Raw genomic sequence first — 20596 nt, 5'->3', positions numbered from 1 at the left:
AAAACCATTTCCCAAAACTTCTTTTCTTACGCTTTTCTCAGTTGTATTTAGCAACTAGAAACGTGAGGACCTAACTTCAGCCAAGACACGAAGCTAAAGCAGTTAAAGAAAGGCTGGGAGAGAAGTGAGGAGTGCCATACTTCCCGAATGTTCTGCTGCTCCATCTCGTGCCTCTTGATCATCGTTTTTCTCTTGAAGAAACGGCAGTTTTTGTCGTAGTAGAGTCTCTGCTGGCTGAGAAGCTGGGCCTCCTCTTCAGCCTGTGTGTGCTGCAGGTTCTCTTTGTGTTTGGATATCCTTTCTTGCTTCTCTTTCTTGGGCGTGCTGTGGTCCTCGTTCATTTCCTGCAGGGTCAAAACAAGGCTTCCCTTAGCACCACAGTGACACAGGGCTTGGGGGACCCTCCTGGCTCCTCCTCTGCCATTCAGTTCATGAAAGAACACCAAAATCCTACTACAAAACCAACAGAACCAGACCTATCACCTGGCCATGCTCTGTCCTGCTGCCCCTACAGCTGCACCAGGACCCACACCAAGTGTAGGACAAAAAGTGATCACTGAGCTCCTTGATAATCGTTTTCTCACCTTTACCTTAATAGCAAATTATTTTTGCAACGTGGTGGAGAAACTACTTAAATAATGCATTTTGGCACAGATAAGCTACGTATGAAGTTACTTCTCTTCCTAATTTATGTAAGTGATCACAGGGCTTTTAGTCAAGGGACATTGAATGGCTGCTCTGATTACTTGGAAAAAAAAAAAAACCAGATGAGGAGAAAGGGGAAGAAGAACTCTCTGTGAAGTCCCATTTTCCCTCATCACCCTTAGTTTCAAAGATTCCGCTCCACAGCAAATTGCGAAGGCACCTGTAGCCACCCTCACAAATTGTTCTGGAAATGCTGCCAGATGCTCCCAGTTCCTGAAAATTTACTTGCTGAGAATCCAAATTTGCTTCCAAGCCTGACAGTACCCCTTAAACTCCAGGACTGGCCCAGGTTTATCGAAATCAAAGACTGCTTTGTGTCCATTCCACACCCCTTCAGCCCCAAAAATGAGGGTTTCTTGCCTCTTTAATCTTTTCCTTGCAAAGCTTGTATTGTTTCTTCTGACTTTCTAAAAAGGTCGCCAGGTCTTTCTTTTGCTGAGCCAAAATCTGTTGCTGGAATTTCTTTTCATCTGCTGCAGCTGCCTTTGCCTGCAATGTACAGAGAGGGGGAAAAAAAAAAACAATTAAGAAAAAAGAAAAAAAGGTGAGTGAGCAGGTGCAGAACCCAGCATAAATCAGTGTTGTGGTTTTTGGTCAGTCATTTTGGTGACTTTGCTAGACAAAGCCATGAGCATTCAGCCAAAGGAAAGCTGCTGGCACAGAAATGCTCACAGTAAGTCTCAGGGCTTCCTTGTGCTTATCTCCCCACCAAAACCACCCCAGAGGGCACAACACCACCAGTTCATTATGTGGATTAACGCTCTGATTTTTAGACTGAGTGGCAGCTTTGTCACCCCCTCGGCTGAGGCAAAGTTCCCACCAAGGTCCCCACGGCCCCTTTTATGCAGCTGTGGCACTGGTGGATGCCACCAGAGTGCCTATCAGTCAGAAAGGTGACTTGAGGCTGCTTCACCAGGGAGCACAAGGTCACACAATCGCTGGGTTGGAAGAGACCTTCAAGACCATCACGTCCAACCCAGCCCTAACACCTCAACTAAACCATGGTACCAAGTGCCACATCCAGTCTTTTTAAACACACCCAGGGATGGTGACTCCACCACCTCTCAGGCGGCCCATGCCAATACTTTATCACCCTTTCTTAGTAAAAAACTTTTTCTCAACATCCAACCTTAATTTCCCTTGGGGCAGCTTTAAGACCATGTCCTCTTGTTCTGCACCTCAGACGATGGGTTTGAGCAGCAGCTCCCACAGCCCCCCTTGGAGACCTGGATTCTCCTGTCCCTCAGATCCCCAGGGGCAGCTCCCTGCACTCACCTCCTTCTCCATCACAGCCACTTGCTTCTTGGCCAGCTTCTCCAGCTCGATGGACGAGTTGTTGGCATGTGTCTCCACCTCCTTCTGCAGCTTGAGGCGGTGCTCGTCCATCTCGGCCTTCAACTTGTTCTCCAGGGCGATCAGCTGCTTCTGGTGCTGGCGCCGCATCCGCTTATATCCTGACATCTGTTCCCGCAGCTCGTTCTCCTGCTCATGCTCATGGATCTGTCTTGTAACCTGCGGTCAGGGACAGGCAACAAGTGCTCCGTGGCCTTGCTTCCCACACAAGCCATGCTGGCTGCTCACTGCAACCCTGCTCTGCTGTGCTCTAAGGAGCCAACAGGTTTCAAAGGTGCTGCTGCTCAATGTCACAGAGCCACAAGGTTTCTCTCTCCTACCTGTTGGCCCCCATCTTTTCCCGAGATTTTTATGCGTTTCCAGTAACGCTGCAGAAAATGCCATATTACAAATAAAGGAAGGGACTGGTTACTTATCACTCCAGGACACACCGGAGCAGATCTGGAAACAAAGGTGGCTGATGGACAACGTTCTTCAGACACAGGGGACAACGTTATTCAGACACAGCACTCAGACCCTGAGGGTGGCATGGACTCCCAAGATGCAGCCAGAACCACCCCCAAGCCACCCGTTCTTTCCTTCCTCCTCAAGTCACCCCCATGGCAATTCAATCCCTCAACATCTATTTTCTGCTATGAGGAGCCTCCTTCAAAATTTTCCCTTAAAATTCAAGATGATGACAGACTGAGCTCATTCCTTCCCAGAATTGAAAGTTTTCTAACAAGGGAACACTGTTCTGGAACTGTGTGCTCTTAACAAGATTGATCAGATGGTCTAAGCAGATTTTAAACCCTGCTCAGCTGAAACAAACTCACAAGTTCCACATTCATTTTCATGCCCAAGTGTATCCATGTGAAAGGAAGGAAAAAAAAACCCACCCCAACACGCTGTGCCAAAAATGTTCAGAAGAAAATGCAAATGGTGATGCTTCCATTTCAAAAGAAGAAAAGTGTCCAAGACTGGTTCTTATTTTTTTAAAGACAGTCTCAGGAACTTCACTTATGAAGATCTGCTGATCAGTTATATGACCTGAGAACCAAAAACTTGGTACATGTGTGGAACTGCAGCCCCTGATTCTGTGCAAGGGGATCTTTGCTTTCACACTTAAGTGTGAAGAGCTCAGTCCTTTGAAGGTGATCACTGAAGCTTTATGAACCAAGAGTCCCTCCTGCAGCCGGCAAGAGCCCAGTCTTCCTGATGGATTCCTCCACAGCACCCCAAAACCTGGCCCCTACTAGGGCGCTGCTGTCACTTGAAGGCAGTTTTGTGGAGATTTCTGAAGTTCAGGTGAAGGATGGGATACATTTACAGAGCTGGGAAGGTTCAGGTTCAACAGAGCAGCAGCTGCTTTAGGGAGCTGCCATTCCAGTGCACTTGCTGGCTCCAGGGTTGGGAGGTGACAAGAAGCCAAGTCAGAGCTCCAAAATCAACAGATGAACACCCTGACTGAGGTCACCCAAGGCAGGCAGCAAGTGCCACCTGTCTCAGTCCAAATGACTCCCAACACTTGGGAGGAGTATGAAGAGGAACTCAGGAAAAGCCTCCCAAAGACTGCCAAGGAACCAAAGAACCACCCTGACCACAGCTCTGTCAGACTCGGGTTAATCACTTCAGTGAGGCTGAGCATCCACCAGGAGGTGATGATGGACAAACCACCTCCTTCCTGTAAGAAATTTCAGAATGTCATTTTGGAGTAGGCTGGATTAAATACTTACACCTCAGCAACTAGTGTAACAGAGCAGCCTGCACATGCCCGAGACCCAAACAGACGTAAGGCAGCCACCAGGAGTACGTGGGATTGTAGGAATGACCACAGAAACACAAACACCGTGTGAGCCCTCTGTTCTGCTACAGTACAAAAAGCTTTTGGGTTTTCCACATATACCAAGGACAGCGACACTTGGAAGAAGTTGGGAAGTGTTCCTAGGAACTTGCACATTTCAGTCAAGTTCAGCAAGAGTAAGATCTCTGCCAGAAGCCTCCAGGTAAGGAAGGTTTCTCTGAGAATCCAAGTTAATGATAAGAGGCAGATGCCAGGTAAGACACGCAGACCGCCAACACCTCACACATGCCACTGACAACGTTCAGGGACATCCAGCTGGGAGAGAACAGCTTTGGTCAGGTACTTGAAGAGAAATGGAGATCTGGGAGCCACCAGCAGTACAAGATCTTCCTGGATGTGCTATTTTTGGGGCCCAGCCCTTTTGTGAGCAATGGGATGTTCTGCACGGCACACTCCGTTCCCAGGCATTGGCAGAACAAAGCAAACAGCAAGAGCCTAAGAAAAAATGGATCTAAGGATCCTCCAGCAAGTTTGCCAGTCTCCTTTGGTCTGATCTCTAATGAGATGTAGAATGTACACTTGTTTTATTTACAGCAAAACTCATTAACTTTTATCCTTGTTTTTTTCCCTGCTCCTCTGCACCCCATTTCCAATTTTGCTCAGCTTTATCATGACAAGAATTCCATCTTGGAAAGATTTCCCATGAAATCTAGGATATTTATCCCTAACAATAGGATGCAATTGCTAATTACAAGCCTAGCTGATAAAGCCTTCCAGTCACAACAGAAGATGAGACATTAAAGTCAGAAGAAAACAAAAGCAGTGTCTCATCTTAAAAATGAGAGAGGAGAGCAGCAGACATGGTGGACAGCTCATGGATTTAATGTCTGTGTTCAGCAAGCTCATGATAAAGACTTTATTTATCACCATGATCTCCAGCCAAGTCCAACACTCCTCAGGACAGTCCTCAAAGACAAAGTCTGCACGTGGTGATCTCAGGGATGGGAGAACGTGGAAGAAATGAACATGAGTTACTGATCATGCCCAGTTCAGTACCAGAGAAGTCCTTCAGACTATGAATGAATAAAGGATTATGGTTTTAAAGATTAAGCCCCTAATGAATGAACAGCTCCAGCAACCATTTTAGCAAGAAAATTTGGGGATGTTCCAGTAGTCACCTTTCTGGTGTTCCTAGACAGAGACTCTTGCAGCTCCATGTACTGTTTGGAATACCCTGAGTGGGAAGGGCCCCACAGGGATCATGGAGTCCAACCCCTGGCCCTGCACAGACCCCCCAGCAATCCCACCCTGGGCATCCCTGGAGCACAGCCCAAACACTCCTGGAGCTCTGGCAGCCTCGGGGCCGTGCTCATTCCCTGGGGAGCCTGGGCAGTGCCAGCACCCTCTGGGGAAGAACCTTCTCCTAAAATCCAATCTCAGCCTCCTCTGACACAGCTCCAGCCATTCCCTGGGTCCTGTCCCTCAACACAGAGAGCAGAGATTGGAGCTGCCCCTCAGGAAGAAGTCCACAGACATAACCCCACAGATCATCATGAGGCAAAAGCTGATAACTACAAAATTTGTACTCCATATAACCAGGAAATGTCAGGATCCTTCACACCAGAAAGCTGCAGTTTCCTGGTATCCCTGCAGCACACAATAATCAACCAGGTTATCAGGAGAACCAAAACCTGTATAAACCAGAACAGCTTTTATTAAGGTACGACATTTTCTCAGTTTCTTATCTCTCTGCATCTTTGGCACACGCAAAACTGAGAACAGAGATGTCTTTTCCAACCTACTCCCACAGGCAGTTCATTTGCCATAAAATCCAAACTTTCTTTCACCCCTCCAAGATTTTAGCTTTACATAAGGAAGTTGAGCTCACAACTTCTCCTCCAAACCAGCAGCTGTTTAGAGTTCCCTTTTCTACACTGTTTGTCCAAGATACTGAACCCTCTCCTAAAGGACAGGAATTCTCACCTCTCGATAACCAAAATTCTGAGCTCCCCTGTGCTGGAGGAAGCAGAGCTCTGAGCAAAACACTGCCAGCTGCTTCTCACTGCAAGAGGAGATGAGAAAGAACAAGTCCAAAATTTTAGAGGAAAGGTCTACAAAGGCAGCAGCCAGATGAGTCCATTGGGAGAAACTCAACCCTCTGGAATCAAACATCAAGGCTTCAGCAGAAGAGGGTGCAAGGGAACAGCTCCATGTGAAGGCACCTGGTTCTGGAGTCAGGCTGCCCTGGTGCCGTTCTCCTGGCCACATCCAGGGAATCCTGCTCACATGGGACACAGACACTTGGCTCTGCAAGCCCCGGATGAGATCACATCGTTCTTTTGCTGGCATTTGGATTTCAAAGAGAACACCAAGGCCTTTGATAGAGTCCTCACTGTCTGATCCTTCTACGAAATGAGATGGCACAGATGTCAGGGAGGAATCCTTCCCTGTGAGGGTGGGCAGGCCCTGGCACAGGGTGCCCAGAGCAGCTGTGGCTGCCCCTGGATCCCTGGAAGTGTCCCAGGCCAGGCTGGACAGGGCTTGGAGCAGCCTGGGATAGTGGAAGGTGTCCCTGCCCATGGCAGGGGGTGGAATGAGATGAGCTTTAAGATGCATTCTAACTCAAGCCATTCTGGGATTCTATGAAATTTTAACTACTTGATCATTGCCTTTGAAAACTGTAAAAGCAGCTGTTAAGGAGATGCATGAGGCAGGGGGGACCTAAGGGGTCAAGCTTGAAAGATACCCAGAAGTGCAGATCAATGCAGCTCTGAAGAGATTCAAAAAACAGCTTTCCCTTGAAAACATGGAGAGGTGTAGTCTCATCAACATGCAGAACCTCTGCCCTTCTTTTCAAACAACAGCTTGCTGAGCTTCAAGAGATTTCTCGTCATAACTTTTAATTCATGGATCAATGATAATCTGTGAAATAACATGGAGATGTAGGTGCCTGGTCTCCATTTCAGATGGCAACTTTTACTCCAACAGCAGAAATATGTAGGGTGTTTTCCACCCCTGTTCCAGGTGACTGATGGTTACTGTTACCACACAGAACTGATTAAAGGGAAAAGTGGTCCAGGAAAAAATGACTGCTAGAATTGCTGACTGAATTATGACCAAAGTTAAGCTCCTTCATCTTTCTTACCCACATTTGCTCGTTTTCATTATTTTCTTTCATCTGAGCCATATTAAAGCACTACTGCAAGACTCAAAAGGGGATCTCCACAGCCTGTTCTTTTGTGGATAGTTCACTTGACTATTTTCTCTGGAGGTCTGTCCAGTGTCTTTCATATTCACATGATGCTTTTGCAGAGTAACAGGGCAAGGGAACTACTCTCCAAACCACGGGGTCACCTGGAGTGTTCATCTGTCTAACATAAGTTCCTCTGTGACCTCTGCACTCCCTGAAACTGCTTCAGCTTGTTTTTGGAAAGAGATCCAACTTGAACCTTGGCTAACTTTTAGGAATGCCAGTCTTACCTCCATCTGCAATATCCTGATCTACAGGGAGAAGAGCAAGGCCTTGAGGGCCCCAGACCCTGGACTGCACCAACAGGAACAGCTGTGGAGTGACCAGCCCCAGACTCGGTGCTTTTCTTCTAAAAACACTGCCCTGGTCTCATGTTTGGGGGGGGGGGGTTCAGAAAATCCCATAAAAGGAAGTTCTTACACCCAAATATCATCCCGTACTATTGGATTTGGGACCAGAACTCCCATTTTTGATTCTCTGCAATACAGGCCACCTGATGCTCCCAACTGCACAACCTTTCTGTGTCTGGGAAGATGTTCCCAGCTGCTGAGAAATGGGCAGCAGCCAGAATGTAGGGAACCATCAAAACTTGCTGGTTGGCTTGTTTTCAACCACTGTGGGATCTTGAGTACCCATTCACACAGGAAAAATCTTTTCCAGCTGCCATTGAAAGAGTGAATTAACACAGGGAGATGAATAAAGCTTGAATTTCTGGGTTTGCACTACGAATTCCAGGAACGTTCAGGTCTTTCTCCCCATGTCAGTTCCATGACTAACCTTGCCCTCCCCACAAATATAGGTCAGGGAAGGAGGAAGAAGTTCTCCCTTGGCCAGAGGAGCAGCAGCATCCAGCACCTCTCTCCCCATTGACATCATCCAGGCACTGAATGTGACAGTGATAAAAAGTGCTCCAACACAAGCACGGGCACCCAAATTCTGTGCAATGAGTTTAAACTCTTACTTTTTCACCCTAAATGTCCATTCTGGAACATGACAAGGTGAGAATGGAAGACCATTAAAGGGAAAGCTCATCAGCATGAAATATTTCTGCGGCAAACACAGGGACAGTTCTGCCCCACCACACAACCTCAGAAGTAAGGACAGGACACACCAACACCTCCTGGAGTGCTCAGGTGGTGTGTTGGGAACTTCCCTCTGCACTGGGGAGATGTGAGAGTATGATAGGGACAACAGACCATGTTCCACAGAAAACCCGAAAAACAAAAGCTCTCCGAAAAGCCTTCCATCTTCCCCACCCAAAATTTTATCTTTATCATCACTTGGTCATTGAAGCAGAGAGATTCAGCAAATCCAACTGAGTAAAGAATTAAGGCACAATCCCAGCCCCACAAGAGGCTGCTATGGGATTTAGGAGTGATCTTGGGATATCAGCTGTCTTCCCCAGAGCTCAGGGATCTGGGAATACCTCACAGCCCATATTTTCATTAGCTCCCAAAGGGGCCTGGCCATGCAATCCCTTCAAGCCACCCAAGCAGCCCAGGGGTGACACTTCCAAGGAAGACAGGAGTTGTGGGCTCTGCTGCTGAAGGCAGACCACAAGGTGCAGCAGCTTTGCACAGGGAGTAAAAGAACATGAATATATTCATCACACATATCAATTTATCAATGAAATTGCATGTCTGGAGTATGATACATGAGTCATTCATCATTTCTGCCCTCCAGCCAACCTAACTGGGTCCTACTTTTATCTGCTCAGGGCAGGCAGTAGAAGAGCTGGCACTACACTGGGTGCAAACACACACACACGCAAAAGGAAAAATTCCCAGGGCAGAGGGTCTCCAGGAGAGCAGGGATCCTGCCCCTGTCAGGTGTGCTGCATGAAGTCCTCTAACAGACACATTTCTAGGTCACTCTAAACTGGGGGGAGCAGGGGACACCAGCCTGGGGGGCACTCAGGGTATGGGCACCCTGAAATACACCTGCAAAAGATGGGATTCAGATGCTCCCAGGAAGCATCTGAGCAGAAGCCTGAATGCCACAGCACCACTTTAGATTTTAACAGCAGCAGCAGCAGCAACAATCACACAGAAAAATTTGGGCTGCTGGCATTGCTGCTGCTGCTTTCCTCCAGTCACAACCTTCAGCTGTGGTCACACACACACACACACACATCCCCACCCCGTGCCTTGTGCATGCAGGAATGGGAAGCGATTCTGGGGATGCAGAAATGGTGGTCTGGAAGGAGAACCCCCATGGTGGAGGCAGGAGAAAGCGGGAAGGGGAGGGCTCGCTGGTGTAATTTCGGGGTTGGTCCGGGATGATGTCATAGCACTGAGCAAGTGCCATGGCCAAACCGTGGGGACTTTCTAACGCTTCCCGTCCATCTGACCTCTAATACCAGCGGGCTGAAATATTTAATAGGACATTCATTTTCCCTCGGAAGGGCCATTTTTCACTGCTTTCCCTGGAAAAGGCTGCTCCCAGCCCGGGTGGATGCGGGGTGGGGGAGGCGGCACACAACTAACTCTTCCGGCACACACCCCTTTCCCTACTACAAAGGCATCCACAGCAATCACATTTGCAATAGTACAAATCTTGATGGATTCATCCCATCCCCCTCCCCTTTGTAAGCCCACAGCCCGCTGTAAGCCCTCTCTCTCCCTTATCGCAGCCCAGCAATCCTTCCAAGGGATCAGGCTGGAAAATGCAGTCACGGTACAGTTGCTTGAAATAAATGAATGAATGAATGAAGAAAAAAAAAAAAAACAACAAAAAAAAAAACCCCCACAACCAAGCAGCAGCTCAGGGCGAGCAGCAGCGATCTTATTGTTCCCAAACCCATCTGCATCTGCATCTCCACAGCGTTCCAGCAGCTCTCACACACCTCACACACACTTTATGCACATGCGGATAAATATATTAACAAAAGGGACAGGTGGGAAATGGAGGCTGGGGCGGGGGGGGATGAGATGATATTAACTTCACCCGGGAAGGTGGGTTATCTCACACTGGCAATGCACAGAGAAATTAAACATATTTCACATTTACATCTCTCTCTCTCTCACACACACACACACAGAGGTAAAATCTCTTTCAGTGCAATCTCCAGTTGCTATGCCAACAGCACCAACAGCCCGGGCGGCGATGGCAGCGAGGGGCCGCGGAGCGGGGTGGGATGGGGTGGGGTGGGATGGGGGCTCTTACCAAAGATGCTGATTTGATTGTGGCAAAGCGCTCTCGGTTCCGGTAGTGGAGGGCCTGATTCTGCACTGACTGGGTAGGCCGCACCTCAGGCCTGCGATCCCTGTGGCCCACCTCATCCCTTATAAATACATGATCCTGCAGAAATGGATAAAAACAAGGAGAAAGTCCGGCTGTGCTCTTCCCGCGGCGGCTGCCTCTCTCTCACCCCTCTGTCTGCACAAGCGCGGCTGTAGGAGAGGCATAGTTCAGCTCTCTGCTTAGCCCCGGCAGCTCCCACCGTACAAAATGAATAAGCAACACATTGCAGCTCGGCGTGTCAGCTGATCGCTAGCAGGATGCCTCCGAATCCCTGGATCGGGCTGCCTTTTTTTTTTTTTTTTTTTTAAATCTCCTTTTTTTTTTTTTTTTTTTTTAAACCTCCAGTATTACATATGTGGCAGAAAAAAGCGAGCCGGGAGCAGAAAGCAGAGCAGGGCGATCGGAGTCCTCGGGAAGGTCGGGTTCAAGCACTGCAACCCAGCGATCCTGGTGAAAACGTGATTCCCATGTCTAGGCACGGAGATCCTGTTCCCTTTTAACACCACAGCAACATCCTGCCTCATTCCCTTTGCCGAGCGGTGTGTCCTCGATAGGGTTTCTTTGTCCCTCGTTTGCTATCTGCTGTGGGGGACGAGCATCCCGGCTAAATCCACGGCAGGCTGGAGAGGACCAGGAAAGCCTCCGTGACCACTCAGGGATCCTGCTTTCCAGTCATGATCCTGCACAGTTCTAGCACTTTCTCTCCACAGCCCACAAAGGATTTTTTTTTTTTTTTCCTTTTTAAAGCAACAGCTCCCAGGTTTTAGCAGGAATGTTTCCCGGTGCAGCTTCTCTCCTGTTCCCTGGCAAGGCTTTGCCGGGAGCGGCTGTGCCTCTCCCAAACGGCGCGGGCAAATTTGGGAGTGGGACAAAGCTCCAGGAGAAACCCTCCTCAGAAAGGCCAGCAAAAAACCCCACACCACCACGATTTTTCCCAATTGGAATGGTGACAGCCAAAAGCCAGCACACCTGCAGGCTGCACCTTGGGGATGGAGCAGCCTTTGGACGCCCGGCACACCCCGGCAGCCTTGGCTCTGCAGGGCCACACTGTCACCCACCACGGTGCCATGACTCCCATCCTCAACCTCCAGCTCCTAAAACCTCACAGGAAGACTGGGATTCCTCCTGAATTAAATCAAGTTTCCAGTTCTCTGGGGTGCAAAATAAAGGCTGCCAGTGCCTAGAAAGCCCTTGCAAGGGAAGAGCTGCCTGCAGGAGCAGCTCTGCCACCCTGCCGTGCCCCAGCAGACACCAGGGAGGTCAGAGAGCCCCGGAGTGAGAAAGCAGCCACCATGGAATGGTGTCTCCATCAGGACACTGCTGTCATCCCCATGCTCCTTTTCCACCCCACAGACACCTCGTTTTCCCTTCTGCTGGCCTCCATTTCCAGACCCACACACACTCAACCCTCTTCAAAAGGATTCTGGAAATGAGCTCAAGCAAAAGCCAGTTAGGTGCAAAAGTGTTGATATTAAGAGCTGAACACGGCATTCATTGAAAGTGCATTAACCCCAAACCCTTCCTTATCATTCCTTTTGAGTGTTCCCTGTCCATGCCCACCTTTCCCTTGCCTTTGCACAGTGCCCAAGGCCACCACAGAGCCAAGTCTGCACCAGCTCCTCTACACCCAAACAAGGGACACAGAACGAGCCAAAGCAGCTAAAAAGGACAGTTCTCCATAGAGATATGGAGTGTCACAAAAAGTTGCAGTTTCATTTTATATTGGTCGTCCTTATCCTGGGCATTTGTGGCACTGTCTGACAGGAAACCCAGTGAGACCACAAGAGAAAGCACTAAAAATTAGGCTGATCTCAGATTTCCAACTCGTGCACATTGGTGTGATGGGTCGGGCTCTTGGACTTGCCCACATTCTCGTGAAAGGCACATCTGAGGTTCCAGAAAAGCCATCCCCAAAAAATCCTGATGAAACATTTAAAGTTCAACAGCATCACTCAGTTTAATCTGACCCACGGCCCCACCAGAGGGATCTCAAACCCTGTAGTGAAGATCTACACCAGACTCACCCACCTGACCCTCAGAGGAAACCACAGCACACAGGAGCCACCAGTGCCATACTGCAGCCATGAAATGAAGGTGTGGACAGGACAAATGTCACCCCTGGTCACACACGGAGCCTTCAGCAGCACCTGTGAGTGCACAGGGTTCCCAAGGCCTGCTAAGCAATACCCCGATCCCTGGGTCATCTTCCTTCTCTCCATTATGTTGGTAATGGCAGGGGGAATGGGAAATATTAAATCCAGAGAAGCTGCAAATCACTGAAAAAAACCTCCCCAACTTTTAAAACGGGCATTCAGACTTTTCAGAATGCTCCAAAACACCACCTAAAATAACAAGTTTAAGTTGCAATTGCTTCTTATGCTGGAAAATTAATCTGTGATTTATTTTTTGTTATCCAAGAGGTGGATTTTTAGAGGGCAGAGTGTCACCCTGGCCTTGTTTTATGGGATCTCTGGTTACCTCAGTGCACTTGAGAAGCTCAGAGCAGAACTAAATTGCCCTTCAGGAATGTGAATTAACCACATTCTGCATTTCAAACTCAGCTGGGCAAGGAACGGGAAAATTCCTTTGCAACTGAACAAGTCAAAGGACCAATTCCAAGGGGACAAAAAGCTCAGTGGCTGTCCTTGGCACCCCTTAACCCAGGATCTGAGCATTCTGCAGCAGACAGGCACCCACCAACTCTCAGCCAAGCCCAGGGAAACTTCACAGGCACATTTTTTTTGGCAAACCTGTCCCACTACCAAAAATAAAAACACTTGGCATGAAGAGTTACCAAATGTAACAGGTTACCCAGGGACAGCTGGTAAAGAGAAATAAACCTACAAGTAGCCACATCACCACCAGCCTTCCTCAGATGAGGTGACTGATGGCAAGGACAAACATTTCCCTACAAACCCAGAAAACCAGAATTTTGCTACTTTAAAATAAAATCCTTCTTCTCCAAAAAACTTGCTAAGAGACATGGCAGTTGTAACTGTTGGCACAGATAAGGAAATTTTGTTTCCAACTTTTAGCTTCAGATGTGTGGGGGAACAAAGACCCAAAACTGGTACCTCAGCTCAGGGCACCCAGTAAGTAAAATCTGACTGAAAGCACCCCAGAAACTCATCAGGTTTGAGTCAGGGCATCTCTCAGCCCCATATCTGCACTTCAAACCCTGGTTTATTTTTAAAGTAATGCATCTTCTGTATACACTTCATTTTCCACCTGTTGTCTGTGGTTTTTTGCAATATTTGCCTTAAGGATGCAACTTTGGGCATGCTCAGCTCACAACTCACTCAATAAAATCCTTTTATTCAGGGCCAACAATCCAGAACCTTCAACTTCCTACTCAAGGAATAATTTGTTCTTCTGACTGTACCATGCACATAAACAGTTTCCAGGTTGATCAAAACAAAGGGAGGGATTTGCCTGGGACATTGCCAGGACAAAACCTTTCTCAAATGTTCCCACAGCATTATCTGACCAGAGCTGGTGGAGCTTCCAGTGGTTTAGGTGGTGTTTCCAGCTGGATCTGAATTGGCAGCTCCTGGTGTATTGTCTGAGCACCTCACAGTGAGTTTGTGCCAAACCCCAAGTTCAAAATCCACTGCAGAGTGGATTCTGCTCGAGTCTCATCCTAATTCTACCACACACTGTCTTTCCATCCTTCTCCTCACTGAAAAAAGGCCTTTAGCATCCAAATTCTGCCCAGCCCAAAGCTGGGACACCTCCACCTTTTCCTCAGGAGGAACACCCCCTTTCACACTGGGTTTTTTTTGCTATGGACACCAAGTAAAACCTCCCCAGACACAGGAGGACTCATTAATTGCAAGGGCTGCCAGTCTCCTACACAAACAGGAAAGGCAATTTCCAAGCCACACTAAGGACTCCTATGGAATTGCAGCAAATCCCTGCCTTCTAGGAATTTAAAGAGCAAGGAAAACAACAGTGTGGCAGTTTGTCTTAATACACTGCATTAAGTGCCTCGATAATTGACAGAGAGGTTTAAGCTCTCTCCATGCACAGAATTCCCCACAAATGCTGAAATTAATTGGAGCAGCAACAGGAGATGTGCACAGGTTAATTTACAGGATCTGGGAAGTCGCTCAAGTTGCAGCAGTTATTGCAAAGGTACTTTATTATTGCAGACATTGGGTGAGAATTTGTGATGATCAACTACAAAGATCCTCTTTCCCATCTCTTTGTTATAAACCAGATCTTAATCACAAGATTTCCCTGACACTTTACTGCCCAGGTTTCAGAAAGCACTGATGATTTCAAGACTGAAGCAAGAAACAGCAACAGCTGAGTACTGCAGTTGAAAAAAACCCAACATTGTACTGGCTTTTTGTATAGATTAAAAGATTACAACATCTTATTATTATAGTTTTGCAGAAATAAAATAATAATACATTCATTGAGGACAATGAAATAATATTTCTGGGAAGCCACCTGTGTCCACATTGCCATTTACCAGCAGCTGAAATAAACAGGTGACAAAACGTCTCTGATGCACCAGCTGATGTCTATCCTCACTTTACTGTCTTACTCTGGCAGCCAAAAATCTTTATCCTCATTTTAAACATGAATTTACTGATATTTATCTGATTTTAAAATCTGGGTTATGTGTCTTTGAAGCACAATGTATTTGGAGTTTAACTCCCTGCCCCATTTTGTCATTTTTTGGGGCTCTCAGACACAACTGGGTTTGTATCAGAGCTGTCGCTTCCACTTCAACTCTCAACCTGTGCAGCTGAACAACTCCTGAAGGGAGATGGATGTGAGAATGTGTATCCACAGGTAAGATGATCCTTGGATGGAGCAGCAGAGTGATTTAACTGCATTCAGAAGAGACCCAGACTTCTTACACTGAACACACTGAGATGTACATGGTGGAGCTCACCAACCTGCAACAGGGCAAGGAAATCTTCCTCATCCAAGCCAGATATCTGAATTTCCTGAAACAATATGCTGGTGAACGGGGTTTGATCCCAAGGATGGGCTTCCTGCCTCAGTAGCTCACATGACTGCCATTTTTTTTTCCTCCCAGGAGTTCAGGACACAGCTATAAACTAAGTAACAGGAAAAGCTCCACATTCAATAATGGCTTCTTATTATTTTCAATATTTTATTCCTGTCCAGTGATTTTTCTTCCAGCCGAACAGGTGTACTCTGACAGGTGGGAGTCACCTTTGTTCTAAGCACGAGTTTAAAACCATGGAGCTCTGCTGTGCTGTGGAAGGGATAAGGCTGTGCCCGTTTTCCACAGAGGATTCATCCCAAATGCAGCAAACCCCAAGCACCTTGGCTGCCATGAACTAGCATAGCCAGTGACAATTAACCGGATCAGAACAGGTCATTTCACTTACCCTGTGACCACAAAACATTTTTGGAAGTTACAGCCAACTAGCAGCTGTTAAAAAAACAGAAAGAAAATGAGTTGTTTACAAGTGTTTTTACCCCATCAGCCTCTTCCCTAAGCCTCTACCTCAGGGTAGCTGGTCACAGGACAGATGCCAGGAGTGCTCCTTGGAGATGCCTGAGGCTTCTCCCAGCCAAGCACCACACAGGGATGGGCAGCTCCTGATGTCCTCCAGGCCAAGGCCACCCCAGCCTGGCTCTGCACACCAGGCAGGAAGCACTGAAGGCTGAAAACTGCACCTCATACCACCAAAGACTCCTCCACCCTACATTTTACCTGCACAGGACATTCTGGGGCTGTGGCCCAAAACACCAAAAGGCCTCTGACACTTCAGAGCTTTGAGCCATAGAAAATACCAACACTCCAGGCTATTTTGCCATCTTGGACCCTTTCCACAATCTGGAGGTTGATAATTAACACATTTGTGGAACACCACAATTTTACACAACACTTTTGACTTCACCCATATCAAAATCATCTCGTATGTGTCCCTGTACCCACAAAATGCTGCTTCTGTTCATCAGTATTTTCTTTTCAGCCTTTAAAGGCTGACTGAATGGAAAACATGAGCTTAAATTAAACTTGAGCCCCAGGTTCTTTCCATTGTGTTTGTGAGGGGCTTCAGAGGGATACCCAAAACGCAGCCTCACCCCAGTTTCCAGAAATGTAGTTAAAGCACAAAGACAAACTGAAATCTTGGCAGAACAAGGAACTTTACCTTGAAAATAAAGTGGGACGTATGTGGACATAAACCCCCCCGGAAATGTCCAGCTCCAATTTTAGTCTCTTCACATATATTAATATGTACACAACACACACAAAGAAGTTTTCCATTTAAAATTGCATTCCCCAAAGGAACAAAGAACAAAAGAAAGAGTGTACTAAATTAAACCAATCTATTTGCAGACTGCAATAGAGTCCAAATCTGCTTTATGAATTACATACAGCAGAATGGAACATCTTCCAATGGAGAAGGAATCTACTCCAAGGATCAGCAGTCCTAGACAATCATTTTTGTGAAGACCATCAGTGCAGACCTGGGCTTTCTTCTCCCAAAATTACCCTAAAACACCTGTGTTAAGTGATCTAGGAGTGGTTTCTTTCATAATACTTCAGTTATAAGTGCGCAAGACACCCTGGTTTGTTTTTTTTTCCAAACCAGATCAAAACTTCCCTGTGGTGTCCTGTTTGTGCATCCTACTCAACTGAACAGCTACACACAAGTCTAGGAGGACTGAAATCCTGTATTTGTACTTCACAAGTGCCATGCAACCATTATAATGCATAATATGAGTCTTGAAACAAGCAGGAACTGTACTCCTTTCACAAATGCCATTTATGTCTGGTGGGAGCAGCTCATGTTTTGTTTTCATCAACTGTAATGACTCTGAGCAGTCATTATAACCCACGAATTCTCTGTAAACCAGTCCCTCAAACTTCCATTTTAATGCACAAGTAAATATGGCTATTTATCAACGTGAAATTCAAGTTAACACACATTTTGAAAGCCTATACAAAATAAGAAAAAGCTCCAATAGTAACCGCCCAGAAGATCTATCAGTGGTGCTGCTCTTCATTCAGGACAGTTCCATGAGCTGGCATTTGGTACCTAACACCTTATTTTCACCTTTCTGAATCAACAATCTTCTCTAAAGATGCTGTCTGTCAAGTGTCTTTACAAAGAGGCAAACCCCTAAAATCTTTACAACTTCTCTGCCAGTATCTTTAAATATGTAAGTCCATGTTTTGTTGAAGACAAAGTTTTTCAACAGTTAATATCCAACAACACAAACCCTGCATTTCAGGAGGAAAAACTGCTTACAAATATTTAGTTAGTTACAACCAAGCTTTACTGTAACCTTACAAACAAGAAATTCATACTTTTCATGCTGCTCCAACGTTTTAGCTCCTCTGGCAAAAAGCAAACGTACACTTTGAAGTTCCTTGCAAATGAAACCAACACAACCAACCTACATTTGGCTGCCCACTAGCAAATGACACTGCCAAGGCCAAGCCAAAACTGTTTTAGTCAAACAGTGGAGATGAGATGCAGGCTTACAGCTAGACAACCTTAGCTCAATATCCAGGCCTAAGAAAATGAAAGGCATCAGATCACAGCATGCAGCAAAGGAGCAGGAAAGCATCGAGTGGAACTCGGCTCCGAACGTACCTCATGGGAAGGGTCCAAAGTTCTGCACACTTCCACTCCCCACAAGGGAAATCCGAGTGCAGGCAGGTTTTAATCACACACTGTGCCTGGCAGAGGGTTAGCTTGGCTGCCAGGACCAGCACAGAACACAGGACAGGCATTCCCAAGGAAACAAAGATGTCCCAAGCAGAGAGGAAGAGGTGCACATGCAGGGCTGGGCATGCGGGGAGACTGGGTGACCCTGCCTAGGCACTGACAGCTCTTTCAGTAGCAACCTCTTCTCATGGGCAGAGGTTCTTCAGGTGCTTTTAAAGACAAAAACCACACAGAAGTTGACTCTGGCAAGCCCAGCAGCAGGTCCTGCTCTCAGCACAGAGCACCAGGGCACACGTACCTTCTTGTGAACAACGGAGGAGGTGGAATTAATGGTGCTCTCGTCACTATGCATCATGACCAGCTCAGGGCTGCTCTCATCCAGGACCTCCTGCATGCTGCTCACACTGCTGCTCTGGCTGCCTGTGCTCACAGACATGCTGGGGATGGAATGGTTGCTGCCCAGACTGTCCATCTTCCTATTCAGGTTTGATCCATGCTCACTGTCCTATAAAACAAGGGGCATCAGTTACAGATCCCACAGGAGATCACCTGCTCAGCACGTGCCTGCAACGCCCAGAGTTTCTTTTAAAGGTGACTCTGCAGACTTCAAGGGCCTTTGGGCATTATTTTGCCAACTGCACATCTCAAGGGGCTGTTTGGGTTCTGGAATGCTCCATATGGGGCAGGCGGTTTCTGCCTTTTCCCCTGCAACCTGATTATATCAGGTTTCAAGCCAGTTTTTTTCCACTTATCCTTAAGTCTGGGCATGGCTCTTGGCTTGATAGGAGACATCCAGGAATACTGGATGGCTGGTCGAAGGAGCCCCATAATTAAGAGAAATGATCCAAATTTGAATTAAAACAATGCTTCAAGTCAGGATCTGCTATAACACATTTCCTGAATCAGAAAGCATGTAAGACAATGAACCCATTTATTATTTCATATGTCCTACGTGGTGTAGAGGTTTTAACCTCCATGGCCCAAGCAGTCAGCAAATCGATTTTATCAAGCTAAAAACCCCTTGAAGCTTGTGTTTTCAGCCAAGATAAAGGTGAGTGAAGAATCTCAGCAGCTGACTCAGACAAAGCTGCATTATTACAGGGGTTAAAACTTGGATATACATAAATAAAGATTCCTCGTATATGACGTATTTTTGATTTTACAGACAAATATCAGGAGTTGGCAGCCTTTTTTCTTCTTCCATACCCATTAGGAATACAGTAATGCCAGAGTATGCACTTAGTCTGGACTGATTTAGAGAATTTATGGAGTCCTTTGTAATTAACTAGTGGCACCAAAGAGGCTCGCAAGGAGCTCACAGTGAGGACAGAACTCTGAACATCCTTCAGCTCCTGGGGTGAAGCAGCCTTGACTCACTGAAATGAGCAGCCTGCTGCTGCATCCAGTTTGCCCTGGCCTCTGAAGGGAGCTTGGGGAGAATTCCATTACAAATCAATTAACGGGGAACTCATTTTGTTGGAGACCGACAGAAAGATAAAATTGAGACTTGACAGATTTGCCTTTGATTGTGTGATTATTTTTTAAGCAATCAGCAGATCACTCAGAGCCTGCGTGAGAGCACTTAAAATCCAGAATAATACTATTTTACAGAGAACACAGGCACAGGGGAATGAAAATATTTTCAGGATGCTTATATAGAGTTGCAGAAGAAATCACATAATGAAGGCTCTGAGGCTGTGTAATTAATGAATGTTTATGCAGGAAGGACAGAGATGAGATTGCATATGCAACCTTAGCAATGGCTTCCTGACTTCAACTTTCCCCTTCTTGGAAGGGCTCTGAGGAAAGCATTAGTAACATTTTGCATGTTAAAAGATTTTTAAGGCTCATCTTCCACCTTTGAAAGCCCAAGGTAGAAGGAGGAAGTGCCTGGTGGCACTTCCAGTGGGGCAGGTTCTGTCCCCAGCTCAGCAGGAACTGCAGCACGTGCTGGGTCTGCCTTCCCTGCCCAGTTAGTGACACACACGAGCAGTGACACCTCCTGTGGTGGGACAGGGCTCAGGGTCAGTGCAGAGCATGCTGTGCACATGCAGAGTGTCAGCTGCATCCCTGCCATCCCTCAGATACAACAGCCCTTCTCCCTGCTTTCCTCAGGAGTGGGGACAGGAGGAACAGAAGACACACCTTGGAGCCGAACACAACCACGTGTTTCCTGTTGAGCTTGGAAGGGCTCAACAGCCACGTGGGAAATCCATTCCCTGGCACCTTGCTGCCCTGTCACTCTGCTGACAGCTTGCCACGCGCAGGGAGAGAAACTGGAAGGTTTTAGTGCACACACAGGTCTGACAATCGCCCAGTCCCCAGCTAAGCTCCAGGTCTGGAAACTGGAGGGGACCTTCAATCACAGCAGTTGCTGCTCTTCCTCCTTTGGGGCATCTTCACAGGCAGGGGGAGCACAAAGTGCCAGTTCTCCCTTCCTGCAGCTCCACCTGAGACCCACATGCCCATTTCTTCAACCAGTTTAGCTTTAAAGGAGCATTTGCACCCCCAAACCTGAAACCCAAGCCCCTGAAGATCCTCTGAGCTTGGGCACCTTGCTGTGTGTTACAGCCTCACTCCACTGGAGCACAA

The 20596-nt window shown here is 47.1% G+C and overlaps 1 protein-coding gene across 2 annotated transcripts in view; it reads right to left on the bottom strand.

Annotated features, from left to right (window-relative positions):
- Positions 1-20596, bottom strand: part of TAOK3 (TAO kinase 3) — a 74491-nt gene that overhangs the window by 5764 nt on the left and 48131 nt on the right. Inside the window, exons 14-18 of one of the 2 annotated variants that reach the window (XM_066199703.1) lie at positions 18303-18509; positions 10257-10391; positions 1981-2217; positions 1066-1194; positions 141-344 (exon numbers count right to left, since the gene is read on the bottom strand). In XM_066199703.1, the coding sequence (XP_066055800.1) occupies positions 141-344; positions 1066-1194; positions 1981-2217; positions 10257-10391; positions 18303-18509 (912 nt within the window). The remainder of the gene's footprint in view (positions 1-140; positions 345-1065; positions 1195-1980; positions 2218-10256; positions 10392-18302; positions 18510-20596) is intronic. The other variant, XM_066199704.1, reaches the window with a different exon arrangement.

Source organism: Chamaea fasciata, unplaced genomic scaffold (genome assembly GCF_029207755.1).
Source record: "Chamaea fasciata isolate MVZ Bird 193981 ecotype frontalis unplaced genomic scaffold, bChaFas1.0.hap1 SCAF_18, whole genome shotgun sequence".
NCBI classification, from domain to species: Eukaryota; Metazoa; Chordata; class Aves; order Passeriformes; family Sylviidae; genus Chamaea; species Chamaea fasciata.
Note: the sequence above shows the minus strand (reverse complement) of the source record. Positions and strands in the feature narration are given on the sequence as shown.